General features: G+C 42.2%; 1 protein-coding gene across 5 annotated transcripts in view; it reads right to left on the reverse strand.

Moving 5' to 3' along the window:
- Window positions 1-14341, reverse strand: part of CARD11 (caspase recruitment domain family member 11) — a 100583-nt gene that overhangs the window by 29489 nt on the left and 56753 nt on the right. For 3 of the 5 annotated variants that reach the window (XM_037008182.2, XM_017670010.3, XM_073214959.1), the window contains exons 2-5: window positions 10451-10582; window positions 4326-4408; window positions 2264-2476; window positions 541-678 (exon numbers count right to left, since the gene is read on the reverse strand). In XM_037008182.2, the coding sequence (XP_036864077.1) occupies window positions 541-678; window positions 2264-2476; window positions 4326-4380 (406 nt within the window). In that variant the 5' untranslated portion in view covers window positions 4381-4408; window positions 10451-10582. Of the gene's footprint in view, window positions 1-540; window positions 679-2263; window positions 2477-4325; window positions 4409-9599; window positions 9758-10450; window positions 10583-14341 lie in introns of all 5 variants that reach the window. The other 2 variants (XM_037008191.2, XM_037008198.2) reach the window with 2 other exon arrangements.

Raw genomic sequence — 14341 nt, forward strand, 5'->3', positions numbered from 1 at the left:
GGACCATGTAGGGCTTGTGGGCTGTGTCGAAGACCTGGGCTTCAGAGGGCAGGGATGGAAAACCATGTAAGGAGTGGGGAGAGCGCAGGAGCAGGGTGGGAATGGATGCAGAGAGTCGATGTGGTTGTAGGAGTCTGGACTGGGGTAGTGGTGGATTCAGCCAGAAGACTGAATCAAGAATATTTAGGAAGGAAAATTAGGAAGACAAGGTGACCAAGGGCTGTGACTCAGGGATACTGGCAAAAGTAGGTGAGGCCAGGACAAGATCCAGAGAGCAGCATGAATTTCTGTTCCACCCCGCCGGTACTCATGGGGGATGTTCCACAACCACCCACTTCTCTTGCTTGTGCTTTAGTTTGCTTCTCTGCCACCTATCATCAGGCAGAAATGAGTGGTTGACAGTCCCCAAGGGCCAAAAGGGCACTGTCCTAACATTGCTGATCCATAGCTTTAGAACCATCCCACCACTGGACACACACACACACACACACATCCCCCTCGTGCCAGAGACCAAATGCTCCTGATGGCAAAGCCACTCACCCACAATGGTAGAGAATCTCCGGGTGGGCTCCTTGCCAGTCACTAGTTTATACAGTTCTGGGTAGTAGAATTCCAGGCTCTCCAAGAAGACCACATAGCCCCTTTGGCCCTTGGTATGCAGAATGTCCAACAGTCGGCCTGGGGAAAGGAAATCACACAGTGAGAACCAGAGTACACGTGTGATCAGATACAAGTGTCCATGTCTAGTATTATCCTGGACTTCTGTCCTGTAGTGAACTCAGACGCCAGTCCCACCACACTCCGTCACTTCTGCGTGTACTGGAGTCCAGATAATGTAGATCAAAGTACGAGGCCCTCTGCAGGGATTCAATGGCTGTTAGTTTCCTTTCTCTAAGAAAGTGGTAGAACCAGGATAAATGGACCTGCAGCCACAGGAAGGCAGCAGTGCTAAGGAGCTTCCCACTGACCAGGGCTGAAATGACCCAGACAGGCATCAGCTCGCCTGTGGCTGAGGGCAGTTGGAAGTAAAACAGCAATTATGGGACAGTATACAGTTCTCTGGGATTCAGAGCAGGAGGACAAAGACCTGGGCGGGGACCTAGGAAATGTCATGGGAAGCAGATATAGTTCCCTATTCTTCCCTGAGATCATCAGAATCTGGAAATATCTTTAACCTTCTTGTAACTTGTCCAGGAGTTTTCAGTTTCTTTCCTACTGGCTCCACTTATCATTTGCGTTTCTTGGCCCTTCCTTAAACATTTCATTTTCAGGTATTTCTTCCCTTGAGGTCCTAAAACTATCCTTTTCCTAGGATAGGCATAATAAATGTTTCTTTCATCTTGCATCAACTGATTGTTTGGCAAAGTGGCCTGGAGAAGTGTGTTGAGAAGGATCCTGAAGTTACAGCCAAGCTCAGAAGGAAAGCATGCTGTGACTAATGGTGTCTGTCATGTATGTGTAAGACGTCACAGCGTATGAGCCCCAGCCACCCTTCATATTGTGGGAAAGGGATTTTCAAACCTTTAAAGCTGTGATCTATGGAAATATACATTGTGACCTCATGTGTACACAAAAATACACAAAAATATGTGTACATATACACTGATATAAAACCAAAGCAAGTTTCACAAATGATACTACCTTTAATGAATGTGATAGTGTCATAGAACCACAGACCCATAGGAAAAGCCCATGAACCCCTTCTCAGAATATTTTTAAATAGATGAAAAGGAATTGGATTACAAAGGGAGTCAATTATAAATACACTTATTGAATATCAAATTAGTGATTCAGTAATAAATGTGCCTCTTTATTAATGCATTAATAACACCATTTCTTTGCAGGTCTAATAACTACTATAATTTTGAGGGAGAGATGAATGCGTGTAAGTGATTTTCTGGAAGATGTGAACAGCTGCAATGTGCTATGAAGACACTTGTCATTTTGATTGCGGCCAAGGTCACAGGTTTTGTTCATCACCACTGTGATTCGCTGTCTCCCTATGTTCATGATTGAAGGGATGCTGAATGTCAGTTCAGGTTAGTAAAATCAAGATGCCATTTCCCCAGTCCAAGTTCACGGACCCTCTGGGTCCTGTACACAGACAGCTTGGTTGGGGGGCAGGGGTGGGCAGAGGTCTATGGATCCCAGTTAAAAAATTCCTGACCTAGAGGAACTTCATTTGGTGCAGCAAACTGCAGGGTACTCCCTGAAGCTGCACAGGGGTCAGCCCCCTTTCCTCCCTGAGCGGCCCCTGCATTACCTGCCCGGTTGATCTTGGATGGCAGCATGGGGGCACTCAGCACCTCGTCTTCGTCTTGCTCGTCGATGACCTTGCACTGGCGCAGGTAGGGGGTGAGCTTGGCGGGGTTGATGTAGCGGCTCAGCATGTGTCGGTTGCATTCCACGTTCTCCCACAAGGCGTCCTCCTCGTCCTTGAGCGTCTCCATGTAGTCGTCCATTGCTGGCCCTCCTCCTTTTCGATGCAAACCCCAAGAAGGTCAGTAAAAGATCCTCATACAACAGCTCTATCAACTCTTCTAGAGTGATCTCTAGACTATGCTGTAAGTTAACAAACGTAGAGAAAACTGTGTGTGGTATGTTACCTTTTATGTAAGGAAGGGAGGGGTATGACTATAGATATATATTTCTTTCTATACTAAACATAAACAATGGCCAGATAAGCTATAAAGTAAAAAAAATATTTTTAGGGAGAGGGAAAATTTTGCAGTTGAAATATATTCAAGTCTTTGTATCTTATAAGAATTTCTTTCCAAGAACAATATACACTATATACTGTTCGACAATTTCATACAAAAGGTGTCAGACTGTGTGCTTCCTTGTTTCTTTTTTCAAGTTACTTTTTTCTCTACATTTTTGTGATTTATCTAGGTTGATACATATACATCTAATTCATTCATTTTAACAAACAGCTTTATTGAGACAAGATTCATGCACTATACAATTCACTTTTTAAAAATGTACAAGTAGATTTTTATTATATTCATGGAGTCGGCCAATGATCACACTTAACTATAGAGCATTTTCATCGCACCCAAAAGAAACCGCACCCTTTAGAAATACCTTCTCATTTCCCTTCAATATCTGCCTCTCCAGCCGAAGGCAACTGCTAATCTATTTTCTGTCTCTACAGATTCACCTGTTCTGGACATTTCATATAAATGGAGTCATACAATATGTGGTCTTTTGTGATTGGCTTCTTCTACTTAACATTTCCAAGGTTCACCCATGAGGAATCTTGGGTAAACCACATTTAATTGATAAATAATTTTTCATTGTATGGATATACCACATCTTGTCTATCCATCCACTGAGGGAGGGACATTTGGGTTGTTTCTATTTTTTGGCTGTTATGAATTATGCTGCTACAAAGATTCATGTACACTTTTTGGTTAGACATATGCTTTACTTCCCTTGGGCAGACATGGAGAAGTGGGATTGCTCAGCCATATGGTAAGTCTATGTTTGATGTTTTGAGAAACTGTCAAACTGTTTCCCAAAGTGACTGCACGGTTTTACATTTCTGCTAGCCATGTATGAGGGTTCTAACTTACCACATCCTGGTCAACAATTGTGAGTGGCTGTCTTTTAAAAATTACAGACATCTGAGCAGGTGGAAAGTGGAATCTCAGTGAGATTTTAATTTTTATTTCTCTACGGAATAATGTTGAGCACCTTTTCATGTGCATACTGGCCATTTGATGACAAAATCCTTTGTCCATTTTTAAATTGAATTGTTTGTCTTTATCATTGACAATAGGAATTGTTAATAGGAATTCTCTGTGTTCTGGATGTAATGTATATGGTTTGTGAATATTTTCTCCCATTTTGTTCACTCACTTTCTTAAAGTGAAAAGCACAGATGTTTTTAGTTTTGATGTAGTCCATTTATGTTTCCTTTTTTGACTTGTGCTTTTGGTGTATATCTAACCACTGCCTAACTCAAGGTTATGAAGATATACTTCCATTGTTTTTCCTAGGAGTTTTAAAATTTCAGCTCTTACATGTAGGCATATGGTGAATTTTGAGTTAATTTTGTATGGTATGAAGTAAGGTCCAACTCTGTTCATTTCCATGTGGATATTTAGATGTACCAGCATAGTTTATGGAAAAGATTATTCTTTCCCTCATTGAATGGTCTTGGTACTTTTGTCAAAAATTAACTGGTCGTACATGTGTTTATTTTCTGGACTCTCAATTCTATTTCACTGATCTATATGTCTATACTTATGCCAATACCACATTGTCTTATTTACTGTAGATTTGTACCAAGTTTTGAAATTGAGAAGTATGAGTTCTCCAACCTTGTTCCTCCTTTTTAATGTTGTTTTGGCTTTTCACAGGCCCTTGCAATTCCATATGAACTTAAGGATCAGTTTATCAATATCTGCAAAAAACAACAACAAAAAAAGGTAGCTGGCATTTTGATATTGAATCATTTGAATATGGTAATTAACTTGGAGACTGCAATCTAAACATTAACTTACTATCCATGAGTAGGGTTTGTCTTTCCATTTATTTAGATTTTTAAATTCTTCCAGCAATGTTTTGCAGTTTTCAATGTATAAATGTTACACTTTTTTTTTGTTGCTAAATTCATTCCTAAGTATTTTATTCTTTTTGATGACACTGTAAATTTGAACTGTTTTCTTAATTTCCTTTGTGGAATGTTCATAACTTGCATATAGATATACACTTAATTTTTAGATATCGATCTTTTATCCTCCAACCTTACTGAAATCATTTATAAGTTCTAATTGTTAGTGGATTCTTTATGGTTTTCTTTATACAAGAAATGTCATCTGCAACTAGAGATTGTTTATGTTTCTTTTCTATCTGGATGCCTTTTATTTCTTTTTATTACCTAATTGCTCTGGCCAGAACCTCCAGCAAATGTTAAATGAACTGACAAAAAGTAAGCACTCCTACCTGGTCCTTGATCTTAGTGGAAGAGCATTCAGTCTTTCACCATTAAGTCTGATGTTGGTTATGGTGTGTGTGTGTGTGTGTTTCAGATATCCTTTATCAGGTTGAAGGAGTTCCTATATATTATTCCATTACACTTCTGAGTACTTTTGTCATGAAAGGATGTTTGATTTTGCCAATTGTTTTTCCTGCATCCACTGAGATGACCATGTAGTTTTTGGTTTTGACTCTATTAATATGGTATATTACATTAATTAATTTTCAGGTATTAAACAAACCTTGCATCCTTCACATAAATCTCACTTAGTCAAGGTGTGTAATTCTTTTTATATCATTGGTTTTCTTTATTGCTTTTCTATTTACATTGTTGGATTTGTTTTGCTATATATTTTTGAGGACTTTTGTATCTATATTAATAAAAGATATTAGTAATTTTTTTTATAATTGTGATGTCTTTGGTTTTGATATTGGGGTAACATTGGCCTCACAGAATGAGTTTGGAAATGTTCCCTTTTCCTTTTGTTTGGTAGAATTCACCAGTGAAGACATCTGTGCCTGGCATTTTCCTTGTGGATAGGTTTTAAATTACTAGTTCTTTACATGTTATAGGTTTGCTCAAATTCCCTGTTTTTCTTGAGTCAGTTTTGGTAGTTGTGTCTTTAAAGGAATTTGTCCATTTCATCTAAGTTATCAGATTTATTGGAAACAATTGTTTGTATTCCTTTGTAATGTTTTTTATTTCTATAAGAGTGGTAGTAATGTCCTTTTATTTCTGATTCTAGAGATTTCAGTCTTCTCTCTTTTTTTCTTTGGTCAGTATAGCTAAAGGTTTGTCAATTTTGTTGATATTTCAAAGAAACAACCTTTGGTTTCATTGATTTTCGCTATTGCTTTTTTATTCTTTAACTTATTAATTTATATACTAATCTTTATTATTTTCTTCCTTCTCTTCTTTTTCTAGTTTCATAATGTGAAAGGTTAGGTTGTTGACTTGAGATCTTTCTAAGTATAAGAATTTATGGCTATAAATTTCCCTCTAAGCACTGTGTTAGCTACATCTCAAATTTGGTATGTTGCATTTTCATTTCACTCATCTCAAAGCAAATTTTCTAATTTCTTTTTTGACCCTTACTTATTTTGGAGTGTGATGTTCATTTCCCTATATTTGTGAATTCCCCAAATTTCTTTCTGCTACTGATTTCTAATTGAATTCTAATTCTAATAATTATAATCTATAATTATATATATATAATCTAATTATAATTATAATAATTCCCCTGTGGTTGGAATAAAACACTTTGCATTTTTCAATCCCTTTTAATTTACTAAAGCTTATTTTATGGACCAGATATGATCTACCTTGGAGACTATTCCAGGTATGTGCTTGAGAAAAAAATGTTATGCTGCTGTTAGGTGACATGTACTGTAAATGTTTGTTAGATCTAGTTTGTATGTAGTGTTGTCTAAATCTTCTGTTTCCTTGTTTATCTTCTACTTGCTCTATCCATAATTGAAAGTAGGGTATAAAACGTCCAACTGTTATTGTTGAACTGTGGATTTCTGCCTTCAGTTCTGTCAGATTTTGCTTCATGCACTTTGGGTCTTAGTTGTTAGGTGCATATGTACTTACAATTGTTATAATTTCCTGGCAGACAGACCCTTTCGTCATTAGGAAATGTCTTTATCTCTAGTAACATTTTTGTTTTAAGTCTATTTTGTCTGATAGAGCCACTCTAGCTCTTTTATGATTATTGTTAGCATAGTATGTCTTTCCATACTTTAACTTTCAACCTCTTTGTACCTTTGAACCTAAGTTGTTTCCAGAATACAGCATATGGATGACTTTCCTGTTGTTACTTTAAGCTGACATCTTGAATTTCAATTAATTTTTTTTATGTTTTATATATTATTTCATTGCAAGAATATACCATAGTTGATCCATTTCCCTACTGATGGATATTTAATTTTCCCTTTTTACTTGCACATTTTGCATTGTTTCTAAATAGGAAAAAATGGAAGCAACCTAAACATTCATCAAAAGATATTATATAATCCTTTCATACTGTGGAATTTTAAAGGGATGTGGTGACAAGAAAACATCTCAATATATATTGTTTAAAAAAAGTAAATTTGAGAATATAAACATTTGGTATAATAAAAACTTGTATTTGGTGTTTTCTGTGGCTCTGGGCACAGAGCTCCTGAAACTTGGGATCTGAGTGAAGGGTGTCTTCGGTGGATTAATGAGATGACTCCTGGCTAAGCAGCCTGTAGGTAGTTTCTGGATAGGGACTGGTTGTCAGAAAAACCAACTGTTAGTTAAAGGGTCACAACCCTCTGGGGTGGGGAGACAGGCTGGAGATTGAGTTCAGTCACCAGTAGCAACTGGTTTAACCGATCATGGCTATGTACTGAAGCCATGGTAAAAATCCTTAAACAGTGGGGTTCAGTGAGAAAGTGGCACGTGGCACACCTCAAGTCCATAGGGACAGAAGCTCCTGTACTCTGGACCATTCCAGACCTTGTCCTATGTACCTCTGCATATTGCTGCTCATGTTTTTCTTTAAAAATAAATGATAATAATAAGTACAGTATTTTCTTGAGGCCCGTGAGTCATTCCAGCAGATGATTGAACCTGATGAGGAACCTCTGCTTTACGGCTACGCAGTGATAGTGGGGATGGGCCCTGGGACTTGCCCTGGCACTGAAGGCTTGTGGGACTGAGCCCTCACCTTCAGGGTCTTTGCTGACTCTAGACAGTGTCAGAATTGATGTTGGACACTCAGTTGGGATCAGAGAATTGGTTGGTGTGTGGAAAATGACACATACGTGGTATCAGAAAAAGGACACTGCAATACAGTATGAAACTACTTATGTAATGCAACACAAAGCAAGACTATACTTATACAGGCATGTGTGAGTGTGTGAGTGTGTGAGTGTGCATGTGTGTGTGTGGAAGAGGGAGGAAGGGGGAAGGTCTGAGAGAACCTAATGACAGTGACTATATCTGGGAGGAGCAATGAGGTCAGAGGTTCGTGGTCAAGGAAGACTAGAAGACACTGAGCTGTTTTAGTATTTACAGCAAGCATGGACCAATGCATTACTTGTACAGTTTGAAAAAAAAAAGAAAAATTGACAAAGATGAAGGCCAAGCATGGAGCAGTAGACACGCCAACATAAGGCATCTGCCTCCCCACTCATGTCTTCTCAGAAGGCCCAGCCAGGGCATCTTAGACACATGAATCCCCTGGCCAGTACACTGACCTGCTCCAGGAGGACCAAGCCACAGGCTGGGGATTTCCCACGTCCCCTAAGCGACAGTGGGACGGGAGCATGTGCTCTGGGAAACTGAGCTGGAAGGTGGCATCAGGTTGGCCATGGAGGCTGGAGCTCAGTCAGGGCAGATGGAGGGTATGAAGGCAGCAAAGGCAGAGGAAGCCAGAGGAAGCTGGTCCACTGAGTGAAGAGGCTTGGGTCCATGAGAAATGGCAGGAGTCATTTCTCTTGGCACCTAACTCCAGCTCCTGTCCGTATAAGTGTGGTCACATGTGGTACCAGGTCCGCACTGTGGGGCTTTAATAATCTCCCCAATAACTTTGGCTGTTATGGATGGGCTTTTGTTACATGCAACCAAAAAGCTTTGAGTAAAAATATCTATTTGCTGTTACGAATGTTGACTTACTTAAACTGCTTAAAAATGAAGCTTTAGTCCCCATCCCATCCCATGAAGTTGGCTTCACAGACTTGAGTCCTGACCTCTACGAGCCCTTCTGCTGACCAGAGCGCAGCTGCCTGGGTCATTCGGTGAGTCTGTGGTTCAACGCAACATGAATATGCCCACTGACAATGAGTCAGTTGATCATTTCCATTCACAAAGGAAAATGTACTTTTCTTTACTATTTTTAAAGAGTCAACATCGTAAGAACTTAATTCGATGAATTACTGAGCATGTGGCAGATGCTGCTGCTGTTTATCTACATCACCTGTACTCTTCCTGCTTAGAGAATCCTGGATTTTTTTCAGGAATCAGACTGCCTTCTGCTTCAGGGAGGCCAGGCATCTTCTGAGCTGCAAAGAGTGGATCTTGTTTGGCGGCTACTGGTGATTTAATAAGCATGTGAAGCATTTTATGGCTGTACAACCTGAAGGAAAGTCTACTGGGGGCAATTCTGATGCTTTTTCTTGCTCTTTGACAGGCACACAAGGTAGGAATACTGTCATTGTGCTTTTGAATGTTAGCATGTGAAGGTGTGTGTGTGATGCTTGGGGTTGCTGCAGCCATCCTGTGACCTGAGGACTCACCTGAGAACAAATGCTAACACCCTCAGGATGGTAGAGCAAAAAGATGGAAAGAACCTGGGTCCTTGATGCTGCTTCCCGGCACTGAATTAACCAACCCTGGACCTCTCCCATCCTTGGACTCCTTCATATTTAGATAATAAATGCCCTTTGCTCTAAGCCATTTTTAAGTTGGGTTATTGTTTGCAGTCCAAAGCCTCCTGACTAGCAAATGCAACTACCTAACACAAACACTAGCTAAGCAGAATGAACATACAAGAGAACTGAGAATCAGGTGTTAATAAGCTTATGCTTTTTCAGGGGGGAAGGGTGTCAAAGGCGTGTGCTTAGGAATTAGACAAATGGCAGCTCACAGTGGGAAGACAAGCAGGTATGGATGGACCAGAGAGCATTCCTCGCTGCCCTTCACAGACACAGGAGGTTGTACTAGGCATGTGTCACAAGTGGGCCCCATGTGGTGGAGATGCTTCCTCCAGGGACCAGGGTGGCCAGTGTAGCCACCTCAGCAGGCCTGCCCGTGGAAGAAGAGAAACAAAAATGAAGCAGGAAATGAGTAGGGCAAAGCCTTTTTTTCCAAAACAGAAATGAAAGTGGTCCTCCTACCTCACATGCTGGGGCCACCCCAGGCTTGGTCTAGTTTACACTTACTCCATCATTAATGCCCCTGTGCCCCTCAGCTACTTAGCAAACACTGGCAAAATGGAACTCACAAGGCTGACAGCCGATGCGAGTGTGCTGGGAGTGGGGCTGCTGCCCTGACACCATGAGCTCCTCACTGCCTGCTGCCTGAAGCGAGTGCCCACTCTGCGCTCAGTGCTGCTAGGAACAGGGAAGCACGTTCCCACAGCATCTCTGCCCTTGGGACACACTCAGAGTTTGCTGGGAAGGGACAGCCGCCTGCATGGATGCCTGCTGCACGGCACGAGGGCTGCGGAAGAGGTGGCGCGGTCCTGCCAGCAGACCAGAAGTGCCTTCACGTGGGACTGCTTTGGAGCGCCAGGCACGGCACCAGCCCCCACTTTAATCTTCACAGCAACTCCGAGGGATAACAGTTTTGTAGACAAGTCTTATGGACTGAATGGCATCCCCTGAATTCAGATACTGAAGGCCTCACCCCTGGTGTGTTGGTAGTCAGAGGTCAAGGGCCAGGTGAGCCTCACTCCCTGTTTTGTTTGACATAAAGGAGGTAACACATGTGAAGTACCTGGCATGGAGTAGGTGTTCCAGATGGCAGCTGCTCTCCTGTTATCGAGGACTGACTGTCACTCCCCACGGCTGGTGCTTGTCCTTCCCTGAGCCAGCCGCCTTCTGGACGTGCAGTTGCGGTGGCCAGAACCTGGAACAGGGGAGGCAGTCTGATTTGGAGCAAGTGTGGGGCTGGAGAGAAACCCACTCAAGTATCAGAGTGATGCTCTGCTTGGGGAGAAAAGGCCAGGAAGTCCTGTGGCACACATCCCCCCAGTGGACAGGGATGTGGTGGGCCATGGCCAGGAGCTGCTGGGGGAGAAGCTCCCCAACCCCACTGGTCGGGTCCTGAGACCTGGGGATGCAGAGAAGGGCAGAGGTCACCTTGAGGCTGCATGTGGCCAGGCTGGAAGCGCTTTACACATCTTTGATAAAAGCACTTGTGGATTGGAGACATCCCAACTGGCCACTAGTTCCTTAGGTCAAAAGCAGCAAACCACACTCCTGAGCCCAGAAGAGTTCCCTTCACTGTGAATTATGTCTCTCAACCCCCAGCTCACCATGGGCTTGGCCAGGAACATGCCACAGCCACACACTGTAATTTCCCCAAGGTGGCATTTCTGACGGTGGCTGGCAAGGCCATTGTTACTGCCCCGCTCAGCCACTCCAGGGGCATGGCTGTGGCTGTTGGTTTCCTGGGGAAGGGAGGCCAGGGAGGGGGCAGGTGGGGCACAAAGCCTGAGAAGGTGAGGCGGGCCTGACACCTGTCTTGACAGTCCCTGGGATCTCGGGGAGGGTTAGTGGGGGAGCATCAGGCAGGTGTTCCACAACCCATTGCTCCACACGGCAGTGATAGGGACCCTGGAACACCACTGTTTAATCAGGAACTTGCTTGGTTTTGGCTTTGAGGATTAATCACAGGTGACACCAGATCTCCCAGGGCTGACAGAAGCTGCTCTTGGGTGTCAGCTCAGATGGGAGCGAGCTGTCATAGAGCCTCGGCCCTGGGAGGCAGCAGCGACCTCCTTCTCTGGAGGACACCATCTCCTTGGCCTCCTTCTGGCTTTCCTGCTCTATGGCTGGGACAGGAGCAGCTGCACTGCCACCAGCCACTGTGGGTGGGGGCAGGGATGGGGCCCTGCAGGGCCAAGCCCCCCAGCCAAGATCAGCAGGGCAGTTCCAGGCCAATGAGTAAAGGCAGAGGGACATTATAGTTCTCTGCATTTGCATTTTAAAAAGGAGAGAGAAACATGTGCTTCTTTTATAATCAGAAGAAAAGGCTTTAAAAAAATTAATTGTAAGAAAGGTTTTAATTGCAAGAAAGGGAAAACAGATTTGTACAGGTTGTATAACTACCTGACATGTCAACATCGGTTGGGAAAACTAGGGGCACAAGAGAACCAGTCCCAAGGCTGAACTTCCTATTTCTGCCCTTAGAATTTTGGTTACCTACTGGAAAACTTGGTCCTAAGGTTGGGGAACGTGTGTAGGATATGTCTCCTCAGAGACTGACTGACAGGTATAACCTTCTACCAGCTTCAGCCTCATCCCTGATGCTTAGCGGCAATTTGCTGTGTGCCAGGCACTTTACTCTACATAACTGGTGAATCTCAGGAGCTTCTGAGACAGGTGACATTATTAGTATCTTCATCATCATCACCATTTTATAGTCGAGAAAATCAAACCTGGGAGAAGCTCAAAGTCATATAACTAACCTGGTGGGCACGATTTGGACCCAAGGTTCTCTGACTTCCACTCCTCCATAGACCCTAGAATCGCTTTTTCAAGAAAAGTTTACTTTTGAAAGGGCTGTCATCAGAAAGGGTAGGTATAAAAGCTCCTTGAGACATCATTTTAACAGACAAATTTAAGACAGGACTAAAGCCAAGTTCTACGATGGCCGATCTTGGCTCAAGGTCAAAAAGAACAACTATTGCTCCTCAAAAAAGGAATCAACTGCTTGGGGAGTTATTAGTGTGTAATTCAAGCTTATCCACAGGGAAGCCCATTAATTGCTGGGCAGAACTCATACCCACCATTCTTGCTGCCTCTCACTTAAGAGTGAACCGAAAGCCAAGGATCATGTGATGTCTGAGAGTGTCACCATGTGAAAGGAGACCAAAAGAGACAAATGACACAAGGGACTTGTAGGAAGCAGACAATGCCCAGAGGAATAGGAAAAGAACCATAGTCCAACAACTAAAATGCATTAAGAGATTAGAGAAGATCCACAAGTACAGCTGGGAAAGAACTTCACAGAATATCATGAAGAAACAGCCACCAGGGATTAAGAGAAAACTCTAAAAGCTTCCAGAGAGAAAACATCAGGTCACATGCAAAGGCCCCCGTTTGGCATCAAGACCTTCAATGGCAACACTGGAAGCTGAGGGATGATGAGGCAACGCCTCCACGTTTTGGTGGAAAATACTTTCTGATCTAGAAGTCTATACCCACCCAAACTATTACGTATGAGAATGGAATGGTATTTTCAGAAAGGTAAAGACTAAACATTTATCTTCCAGGTACCCTTCCTTAGGAAGCTACTGGAGGATTTGCTCCTACAAAACAAATAAAAAGGGAATAAAACAATAAAGAGGACGGTATGGAGTCCAGATAATCTAACTGGACAAAGCAGCAAGGAAAGTTCCTGGATGAGAGGGAGGCGGCAAACAATGGCTGGCCAGGGTTACGGCAGGGTCATGGAGGGCCCGCCAGAGGGAGGGTGCCGAGAGCAAAACGCCGGATGATTACCTGATACATCTCAGCACTTTAGAACATAATATTGTTAGGTGAGTGGCAGGAGTGAGAGTCAGATGGGGAAAAAAATTAACGGTATTAAAAGAAAATCAGCAAATGAAAATTTTAAAAAAGAGAGACAATATTAACTCCAGGAAACAAAAAGAAAGGAAACACTATCACAGCTACCACTTGCCTCAACATGAAACAATATTAACCTAATCATGTAGCACATAAACTGTGATCTAAATGGAGAGAATGGACAAGGGGAGGAACGTGGAGCACTATACCAGTAGAGAAGCTAAATGCTCTGCTACCTACCAGTACATCAATCAACAATGTCTTAAAACAGATATATCAATAAACAGCAGGGTGAACATTTTATTAGGAATAAGGAGGTAATGGGAATCATGACTAGGGATGGTGATGGCCAGGTTGGGAATTGATGTTTTTTCATTACGAGCCTACTTTAGTTTTATCTCTGCATAACATGTGTTTTCTCTTGGTAAATTTTGTATTAATAAAGTTAATAAATTAACAAAAGGGCTTTATTTAATTAATAAAAATTAATAACTTTTATATTAATAAAAATAACATGTCAACAGTTGGAGTCATGGACAATGCATCTGAGTATTAAGTATCAGATGGTTACCTCCATCCTCTGCACACTTCCCCTGCTCAGTCTGTGTGATGCTTCTCTGGTAACTCACCCCTTCGTGTGCCAGAAGTGCTGTGTGCCAGGCACTTCACAAATGTCACTTTGCTTACCTTCACAGGAGCTCTGTAAGATAGGTTTGATTATTCCCATTTTATAATGAGGAGGTAGGATCAGAGAGTTAAATAATGGGGTGAAATCCCACAGCCACTAAGTGGCAGGGCAGAGATTTCAGCTCTGCCTTCACTGATTCCACATCATCTGATTTTAACTAAACTAGCAATCATCACATTTAATGTTCATTAAGCATAGCATCTGATCTAACCAATTAGACTCGTTGCTTCCTGGGTCCTACATCTTCCTCTTTATTGTTTAATTCCCTCATTTTTATGGAGCATGTCCTCTAATAGCTGTGTATGAAAAGATACATGGTAGCCACAATAGGCAGATGCTATGCTAAATGCTCCATGTAGATTATCTCACTAAAATCAGCAACCCTATGAGGTAGATACTACTGCC

The sequence above is a fragment of the Manis javanica genome, chromosome 10 (assembly GCF_040802235.1).
Source record: "Manis javanica isolate MJ-LG chromosome 10, MJ_LKY, whole genome shotgun sequence".
NCBI classification, from domain to species: Eukaryota; Metazoa; Chordata; class Mammalia; order Pholidota; family Manidae; genus Manis; species Manis javanica.